We start from the raw sequence: 9,327 nt of genomic DNA on the forward strand, positions 1-9,327 counted from the left end.
ATGAAATAAGTTTCTGATTTTACCAAGTCATCCTATTTTATTATCTTCTTCAGACAGCACATTTCAGGCTCATCAGTTCTTCTTAAATATGAATACATAACTCATTTCATTTCACTTGTTTACTTGACAAAGTTTATAAATAAACATATATGTTGTAACTTATTGGTGCTATATTATGAAGACAACTGACTCCAATATGTTAGCAGAATCAGATTGCAAGAGTTTATGTGACCTGGTTTTGGAGCTACAAGCATCTGCTGATGAGGTTTCTTCGTTGGCGAAAGAGTCAGTGATTTCGTCTGATTTCTCAGTCATGATAGAGAAACTACCTCCAGTTCTTATGGATATTAAGGAAAACAAACTAATGGACATACCACCTATTCTTAAGGCCTTGGAAGCATTAGAGAGCGAGCTGAAACGTGCCAAAGCCTTGATCAGAAGCCCAAAGTGTGAATCGTTGCACGTTAAGCAAATTCAGGAAGTTACTCAGAATCTTGGAAGATCATTAGGCCTTGTTCTGTTTGCAGGACATGATATTTTGATTGATGGGAAAGATAACATCAGGTCTTTGCAGAAGGAAATGATGAATGCAAGGTTTGGCAGTGATGCTGTCAGCTCTTTTGACTCGAAATCTGAGGAGATTGTGGAAGAGTTTGGTACTGAGGAGGATACGGAGGATGAAATATTGCAGGAGACTGAAAGTTGTGTGAGCATCGAGGATGTTGTGATGCAGGTTAAGTACGGTGATGATGATGAATTTAGATATGCAATTCTGGGATTGTATTCGTTGATTAGTGATAATAAGGTTAGTGATGAATGGATTAATGATGAAGGGATCATTCCAGTTCTGTTTAATCGGTTAGGTTCGAGTAAGCCTTACAATCGATTGACCATAATTCGGATATTAAGAACACTGGTAGCATACAATGATCAAAACAAGGTATGTGCTGATTGCTGATTCTACTCTCCAACTTTGTGCCAGTAAAATCTAGTACTCTGTGATAACACTTTAAATACTTAACTGTAGCGTATTTGTTGGTCAATTTACTTATTAGTGAAAATTGGTTTAAAATTTCACGAAAACTTTCAGGAGAAGATGGTAGACATTGCGCATTTGTCAACGCTAGTGAAATCATTGACGCGAGATCTGGAGGAGCAGAAGGAGGCCGTGGGGTTGTTGTCCACGCTTTCTGATGTATCTGCGGTTAGGAGAAGGATTGGAAGAATCCAGGGGTGCATTGTTATGCTGGTTGCTATATTTAACGGAGAAGATCAAGTAGCTTCACATGATGCAGGGAAACTGCTAAATACTTTGTCTAACAATACTCAAAATGCTCTGCATATGGCAGAGGCTGGTTACTTTAAGCCACTAGTTCAGTACCTAAAGGAAGGTAAGTAATGAACCTAAATTGTTTTCTAGTACTAATTTACTACAATCTCATTTAGGCTTCAAAACAGTTTATTTAATAATCTAATGGAGTCTATTCAGGTTCGGACATGAGCAAGATCCTTATGGCAACTGCGCTTTCAAGAATGGATCTAAGAGATCAAACAAGAGCTTCAATAGGAGAAAATGGGGCAATTGAACCGCTTGCCAAAATGTTTAAAGAGGGGAAGTTGGAAGCTAAATTGTCTGCTTTGAGTGCACTCAAGAATTTGTCAAGCTTGAAAGAGAACACGAGCCGTTTGATCACTTCAGGTATTGTAGCATCCCTCCTCCAGCTCCTGTTCTCGGTGACATCTGTCCTAATGACTTTACGCGAACCAGCATCAGCTATTCTTGCACGAATTGCCAAGTCAGAATCGGTCCTTGTAAACAAGGATATCGCTCTTCAAATGCTCTCGCTTCTAAATCTATGTAGCCCAAGTATTCAGTTTCATCTGTTAAAAGCACTAAACAGCATTTCCGGACACCCTAGTGCATCAAAAGTCAGAAGGAAAATGAAGGAAAATGGCGCTTTTCAACTTCTGCTGCCTTTTCTTGTTGAAACAGACACTAAAATCAGGACTGCTGCCTTGAAATTTATGTATACTCTTTCTAAAGATTCATCCCAGGAATTTTCAGAGCAGGTGGGAGAAACTCATCTCAATACTATAATAAATATTATCTCTTCATCAAAGTCTGAAAAAGAAAAATGTGCAGCAATTGGCATAATCAGTAATTTGCCTGTTAGCGAAAAGAAAGCGACAGATACACTTAAAAGAGCAAATTTACTACCAATTCTAGTTACGATAGTGGACTCGAGCCAGGGAATATTAACAAATGCAATGTCGAGGTTATTTGAAAGCATATCAGCTATACTGATTCGCTTCACTATTTCTTCTGACAAAAAGCTACAACATTACTCTGCTGAAAATGGAATCATTCCGGTGCTAGTGAAATTACTGTCAACTGGATCAATACTCACCAAATGTAATGCTGCAACAGCTCTAGCTCAGTTATCACAGAACACAGTATCCTTGAGAAAAACAAGAAAGCCAAGTTGGTTATGTGGCTCACATACGGGAACTGCATTTTGTGAAGTCCATAATGGTAACTGTTTTGTCAAAAGTACTTTCTGCATGGTTAAAGCAGACGCAATTCGTCCACTTATCCGAATATTGGAAGGTAAAGAAAGGGAAGCTGATGAAGCAGTTCTTATTGCACTCTCCACACTTCTACAAGATGAAATATCGGAATCAGGAAGCAATTATATTGCAAAACTATCCGGTGTCCAAGCCATTATAAAAGTTTTGGAGTTTGGAACCGTAAAGGCTCAACAAAAAGGGTTATGGGCGTTGGACAGGATTTTTAAAACTGAGGTTCACAGAATAGAGTATGGAAACTCTGCTCAAGTGGTACTTATTGAGCTCGCCCAGAAGGGCGATCTTAAATTGAAACCTACAGTCGCTAAACTATTGGCCCAGCTCGAGCTATTGCAACCTCAGTCAAGTTACTTTTAAGAAATAGTGCATCAAGTCAGATGAAAAAATGATTCGTTGTTCGGTTTGTTTATACATGGGTTTCTAGATATTTATAGCTTACTTGTTTGGCTTGAGAACTTCTATCAAGTACTAGAAATGATCAATATCTTTTGTAAGTAAAGGAAGAGCGAAAGAAAGAAATGTTGATATGTTTTTTGGGTGCACACCTACTTGTTACTTTTTACGGCTTCTCAATTTTTTGCCTGTAGATCTCCAAGGATATTTGCACAGTTTCCGATTTTATTTCAACACATTGTAAGTTTTTAAGATCTAGATACTTTATCAGAGAGCCAAGGTGTAACCAGAAATGAGCTGGACATAGTGTGGAGTGTATTGAGTAATGTTTCATTGATGCACCATACATTCAACATGCTTGTGAGTGTCGATCACAGGTAGGGCAAGTTTAAGTATGCGCATAAATTTTGATTTACTAACCTGCTGATTTGATCAAGTGAAGATTACTCGGTCAAGTCCTTTCTGGTTCTTGGACTGCAGACCTTTATCAACATCGAACTAGTAATAAAAATTATCAGATTTAGAAACACAAGAGAAAAACAAAGAGCTAGAAAACAAAACTATATAATCAAATTCGTTCCCATAAAGCAAGCAAACAAAGCATACAGCAGAATTGCAATTCTCAGATGGCTTCTCATGTACATCAAAATGCTCCAATTGTTAATCTTTTTGTGTTCACTTGCTAATATTTGTTTGCATTCTGTAACAATTAGTACAAGGCTGTCACATTTTAATCATCTAAGAACTCTTTATAATACCAGGAGATCAATACATTCAAGTCAGAGGATACTAATGTGCTGTGCCAGAACTATTCAGAATTAATGAATCAAGTTCTATACATTACGATCAAATTTACCAAAAAAAGCACATCACTCATTTGCTATTTCAAATTATTCACTCGAGTGTGGATTAATTTACAACTCTGCTTTGGGGCAGACCAAAAATGTCAACAGTCAGATCTTAAACAAAGATAGAGTAATCTTTATGCAGTAGATGATCTTGCAACATTTGACAAGGTTTTCTTTATATAAAAAATTCATATACAACAGAGTTTCGCCATATGGAAATCATCTACTTGCACCATTGTCCAGAGTATTAGTATGGAGCAATTAAACATACCGTATACAAGCTTGGCATTACAACATACAAGTATCTACTTGGGTATCTCAAAATGTACTTTTATCGCAGGAGATTCAATAATAAGTGCCTGCATATCTTCATAATACGTTTCTAGGAGATTGTCATTTGAACCTGAGGCGTGCTCTTTTTCCTCGAGTGAAGTTGGCATGGGATGCTCCTTTTGTTTTTCAACACTGTTGGACATATCATCATGGAACAACTTCAGTGCATCAGATGTAGAAAGACCATTAACAGATTCTTGTAGGTGAATGAACTTATTTCTCTGTTCCTCGGATTCAACCAACCTCTTCTTAACCTCATCCGGAAGGCAGGCTAGTGCACTTCAACAACGTGAGACATGGAAAAACTAAGTTAAAAATTTCCGAATTCAATCAACTTGCAAAGTATAAGAGGAAGCATAGGCTTTGTTTCTAGCATTAGAAAAGAAAATGCCCATTTACCTACTAACACCTCTAACAAGACCCCACTTGTATCCAACAAAGACAGACTCACTAAAACCAGTATTGAACCCTTCTTGTGCAGAAGCTTCTTTCCCAGCCATGAGACCATCTCGGTATCCAATCTGTTTAAATATTCAGTTCAGATAGATTTTTGACAGCATTACAGGAAACTATCAAAGAATTCCATATAAATAAGATTCCACATATAAATATTCAGTTCAGATCGAGGATTAAGTGATCTGATGAATAAATCAGTGTGTAAAGTTACCGTGTGGAACTGATCTCGCCTCCTCTGCCATTCCCTATCCAAATCAGATTCTTTTTCTGATTCATTGTTTGAACCATTCCATGACAATCCATCTTCAATCCACAAGTCATCCTCATGGGAATCTATAGCAACAGAAATGTGTTCTTTTTTAATGAACTTGTAAAAAGAAGATAGATAAAAAAATCATGGATAATAAGGGCTGCTAGAACTTGTGAAAATGCTTTAAAAAATAGATATTCCTAAAAAACATCGGAAGAGGAAGACCCTAGGCACTAGACATTTGATTGCAAAATAACATGCGCTCAAGGGCCGGGCAGGAAAATATCAAAGCCCAGTGCTATACCAATAATCAATAACCTATAAAAAACAATCAAGAAAGAACATCTTTAAGAGTATATAATCCATACAGATTATAGGCAAATATATACAACATAATATATTTTCAAGAACTGGATACTGATTACACAACTGAGCATCAGAATAACTCAAGGTACATGATTAATTATCATATCTAAATGTTTTACTTTAAAACTATTTTAGGTACATTTCCAGATGTCTTTTTCCTGTTCAAGACTTACCATAACCATTCAAGATTTCACCTCATTAAGTAATGAAAGGAAATTTCATTGCGGCATAAGTAAAAAATCTGAATTACCGGGTACCTATTATTTTATATTGACCAGTAAGGATAAAACATCTAGTTAATCCTCAATCCTTAACAGACTATGTAATATACCACACATATAAATAAATTGATCATTTACTATGCTGAAGTAAATCAGATGAGAATACATACCACTTGAATTGAAATGATTTGCTAAGGAAGTCGATTTTGAATCCAGCTCACCATTCGACTGCTCTAATATCTCTGAATAGAGCTCATCAGCAATACTAGTTGTCATCTAAGCAATTATAACATAAAGGTCAAAATGTGTCTTACATATCTAAAAAATGTTTTTTTTCTGATAATAGAGCACACGCTAAATGGTGCTATAGACATTAGCAGAAAGATATTACGCTTTTCAATTTGCATGAACAATGGACATGTGAGTAGTAACACGTATTGATGAAAGTTAGAGGTGATCCTAAATCCAGGTCTTCTACTCTTTTATAAATATATACTCCCCTAATCAACGTCTAATCAACGTCTAATATTTTAATATTGCAGAGCAGGGCATACTTAAATTTAGCATTAGCAAATTTGTAGGGGTAGGCTAAGTTGACCTCATCATCCATAACCCGAAGCAGTAGCAAGGGTGGAAATTAATCTAGATCCAATTTGGATAAAGAACACGCAATCAGCCTAGACTAAATCAGATTAAGTGCCAATTTGTCATACACTCGCTTGACCAAACTTTAGATTGTAAGTATTAGAAGATGACAGATTTCGGAAGGATGATATGCCCACAAATTAGAGAATCAATACAAAATCTAACATAACCATGTATGACACACAAGCCGAGAATAGTTAAAAGAGTACAATCAATCTAATCGAATATCTTAAAAAAAATTGACTTGACTAAAAAGGGTACCGTCTTGCTGATCAAATAACGTAAAAAAAACAGTAAAAACAGCATGACTTCATCACAAAACTAAAGAGACAGCAAACACACAGAAGCTTCATTAACAAATAACCATATCACGAGTCATTTCGAGAACAAATTGTCCAGGTTGCATCCTATTTCCCATCTAAAAATTTACAATTAGTTCATATATGTACATTCCACAATATAAACATTAATAATTACAGCAAATAACAAGTATCTATATAGGAACAGGAGCTAACACTTCAGAGCGAACCTCGATAATTTATTAACAATATGTTTTTAACACTAGCAAAAATTCACTTAACAATCTAACTTTCCAGCTAAAACAATGAACCTAACAATACAAAGCCGGATATATCCCAACAGGGAAAAACGTCCCGGGTGGTAAAATGTACGCAGACCCGAAAACTAACTAATTATAGCTCTAAACTAAACAACCTCAACACAAAATAAAATACCCAATTCAATTTGTACCTATCTGAGATTATTTTAGTAACTAAAATACCAATCGAATGTAAACCCAAAATACTTACTTGCAATTAAAACATGTAACTAATAATTCATCATGGGTGTGTATATAGTATAAAGACTGTGAATATTCAAGGGAGACATACCCGTTACTGAATATTTTGATAGAGATTGGACACGAAATAGAGAGAGAGAGCTGGAGCTTGTTCTTCGTATATATAAGTAATGGATTGGGCACCTTGTAGTTCATTTGGGCCACATATTGCTATTGGGCCTGAAATCAATTTCTGAATCTTTCCTCATTTTTTTTCTAATTTTAAAACAAAAAGGGAAAGAGTATTTGATTCAATGACTCCTTCTGTCCCAAATTATTTGCTTCTTAACCGTATTTTAAGTTATATTGACAGTATACCTCCATTCATGTTCTATTGTGTTTCAATGAATTAAATACAATTTTAATATATTATTTTATTTATTATATTTAGGGAATTGTGTAGAAACATTTAAATTGGGATCTTAAGACTAGATACCAATTTATAAAGAATACAATCTCGAACTTAAACTTGAATATATCTTCTTTTTAATACATACTCGTTCATTGATCTACTTAAATTGGCATCTAATGAGAAATGCTGTCAAAGAAATAGAAACTTTACATAAAAATTAGACACGTAAAAGATGACAGAGTTATAATTGAACAGAGCCGTTCGTGAACAAAACTCCGGATTCGCTCGTTTAAGTGAACTTGGCTCAATTTATTTTCTTAAATGAGCCGACCGCGAACATAAAAATAAGCTCGGATAATAAAAAGAGCCGAGCCGAGTTTTTTGTATGATCGGCTCGGACTCGGCTCGTTTAGCTCGGATTCGGCTCGAATTTGGCTCTGCTCGGATAAATTCTTTTATATAAAACAAATAATAAATATTTACTAATCACTTGCATAAAGATTTTAAATTTTTTTAATTAAAATTTAATACTAATTTTAAAGTAAAATGATTAATTTAATAAAAAATTAATATATATTTTAATAATAAATAATTTAATTAATTTCTTACATATCACTATAACTTGATTACTTTAACAAACAATTTCTAATTAAACTTAACTCTAAATTTTACCTCATACTTTTATTAGAGGAGTGTATGATAAAATCGACCAAAATTACGATTTCAAATAAATTAAAATAGTGGATTCTTAAAATAAATTATATCATTATAATATTTTTAAGAAAAAAATAAAATAATTTTTAATAATTATATTTTCTCAACCACTTAAAGGGGCTTGCTTCCTTTATTTTATTTTATATGTGTTTTCTAATCTAAACCAATTTAACTGAAATATAAAAAATTATTAAATTTTTGACAATCGACATCAACAATTTAAAAGTAATGTACGATTTCTAAAGTTATGAATGTCTCAATAATTTAAAATAAAAATGATTTTGTTCTTAAAACTCAACTTGTGAAATAAATTGATAAAATTATATGGATTAAGAAATAAATGTAGAGTGTGAGTGTGAGTGTATAATTGTAAGATGAAATTATTATTTGATATCTATGTAACTTATAAATTTATATATTATACCTTAAGTTTGGTCGATTAAAAAATATATGCGAAATATTAGTGGACAACTCGAGTTCGGCTCAGTTGTTCGTGAGCAAACTTGTGTTCGGCTCGGCTCGACTCGTTTATAAACGAGCCGATCGTGAACATTTTTTTCGGCTCGGTTTTTAAAATCGGCTCAGCTTGTTTTAAAAAAATTATGCTCGGCTCGGACATAACTCGGCTCGGTTCTATTCGTTTGCAGCTCTAAAAGAGGATAATAGAAGCTCTTTTATGTTATAGTTACATATTTCTAAAATCGGAACAAATGATTTATCGGGTTATTTTTTTAAATATTGAATGATTTATCGATAATTTAATTAATTGATCACATATTTTTAATCGATTTAAAAAGCAATTTATCGATAATTTTTTAAAAATGGCAGATTTTTATAACATAGTATATCTAAAAATAACTAAAAATAAAGTAAAATAAGAATTTGATTGAACAATAAAGAAAGCTAAAGCTTGTTCTTCATATATGGATTGGATTACATTTGGGCCACATTTTGCAATTGAGCCTTAAATTATACATTTAGCTACAATTTGTTGAACTTGTGATCTGTTGTGTTTTAATGAATTATATAAAAAACTTTAAATTGAGATCATAAGACTATATATCAGTTTAGAAACAATACAATGTCCCACATAAACTTGAATACATTTTTTTATACATACTCAATGATTTACTTAAATTGGCATCTAATGAGAAATGTAGTCAAAAAAATTGAAATTTACATAAAAATTAGGGATGCACTAATAAAAAAAAGGACAATAAACGCTCATCTATATTATGATTATATATTTCAAAAATTGGAACAGATCAATTAAAATATTGATTTTGATTTATGAGGCAATTTCTGGATAATCGAATGATTTATCG

General features: G+C 33.5%; 2 protein-coding genes across 5 annotated transcripts; one reads left to right on the plus strand and one right to left on the minus strand.

Moving 5' to 3' along the window:
• The first annotated feature begins 15 nt into the window (after nucleotides 1-15).
• LOC141661060 (U-box domain-containing protein 44-like) lies at nucleotides 16-3,128 on the plus strand. The gene is made up of 3 exons (XM_074468046.1): nucleotides 16-940; nucleotides 1,091-1,391; nucleotides 1,490-3,128. The coding sequence occupies exons 1-3, from the start codon at nucleotides 176-178 to the stop codon at nucleotides 2,941-2,943; spliced, it is 2,520 nt and encodes an 839-aa protein (XP_074324147.1). The 5' UTR covers nucleotides 16-175; the 3' UTR covers nucleotides 2,944-3,128.
• Nucleotides 2,529-7,125, minus strand: LOC141661068 (uncharacterized). 4 transcript variants are annotated; one of them, XM_074468061.1, is made up of 7 exons: nucleotides 6,989-7,125; nucleotides 5,624-5,729; nucleotides 4,828-4,949; nucleotides 4,560-4,681; nucleotides 4,231-4,439; nucleotides 3,400-3,477; nucleotides 2,529-2,658 (listed from the first exon to the last, which is right to left on the minus strand). In XM_074468061.1, exons 2-6 carry the CDS (start codon nucleotides 5,727-5,729, stop codon nucleotides 3,467-3,469), a joined length of 570 nt encoding a protein of 189 aa, XP_074324162.1. In that variant the 5' UTR covers nucleotides 6,989-7,125; the 3' UTR covers nucleotides 2,529-2,658; nucleotides 3,400-3,466. The 4 variants fall into 4 exon arrangements, with proteins under 4 accessions (XP_074324162.1, XP_074324160.1, XP_074324158.1 ...); XM_074468059.1 differs by lacking the exon at nucleotides 2,529-2,658 and adding an exon at nucleotides 2,915-3,071 and having other exon boundaries at nucleotides 3,395-3,477; XM_074468057.1 differs by lacking the exons at nucleotides 2,529-2,658; nucleotides 3,400-3,477 and having other exon boundaries at nucleotides 3,913-4,439; nucleotides 6,908-7,016.
• Between the last annotated feature and the right edge of the window lie 2,202 nt (nucleotides 7,126-9,327).

The sequence above is a fragment of the Apium graveolens genome, chromosome 1 (genome assembly GCF_009905375.1).
Source record: "Apium graveolens cultivar Ventura chromosome 1, ASM990537v1, whole genome shotgun sequence".
In the NCBI taxonomy this organism is placed as follows: domain Eukaryota; kingdom Viridiplantae; phylum Streptophyta; class Magnoliopsida; order Apiales; family Apiaceae; genus Apium; species Apium graveolens.

Bases quoted from the DNA above. Each gene is read 5' to 3' on its own strand.
- LOC141661060 (XM_074468046.1), top strand. From the start codon at position 176: ATGAAGACAACTGACTCCAATATGTTAGCAGAATCAGATTGCAAGAGT. The intron at 941-1,090 runs GTATGTGCTGAT...GAAAACTTTCAG, and splicing joins CATACAATGATCAAAACAAG to GAGAAGATGGTAGACATTGC. The intron at 1,392-1,489 runs GTAAGTAATGAA...GAGTCTATTCAG, and splicing joins AGTTCAGTACCTAAAGGAAG to GTTCGGACATGAGCAAGATC.
- LOC141661068 (XM_074468057.1), bottom strand. From the start codon at position 5,729: ATGACAACTAGTATTGCTGATGAGCTCTATTCAGAGATATTAGAGCAG. The intron at 4,950-5,623 runs GTATGTATTCTC...CTGTTGCTATAG, and splicing joins AAATCATTTCAATTCAAGTG to ATTCCCATGAGGATGACTTG. The intron at 4,682-4,827 runs GTAACTTTACAC...ATATTTAAACAG, and splicing joins GGCGAGATCAGTTCCACACG to ATTGGATACCGAGATGGTCT.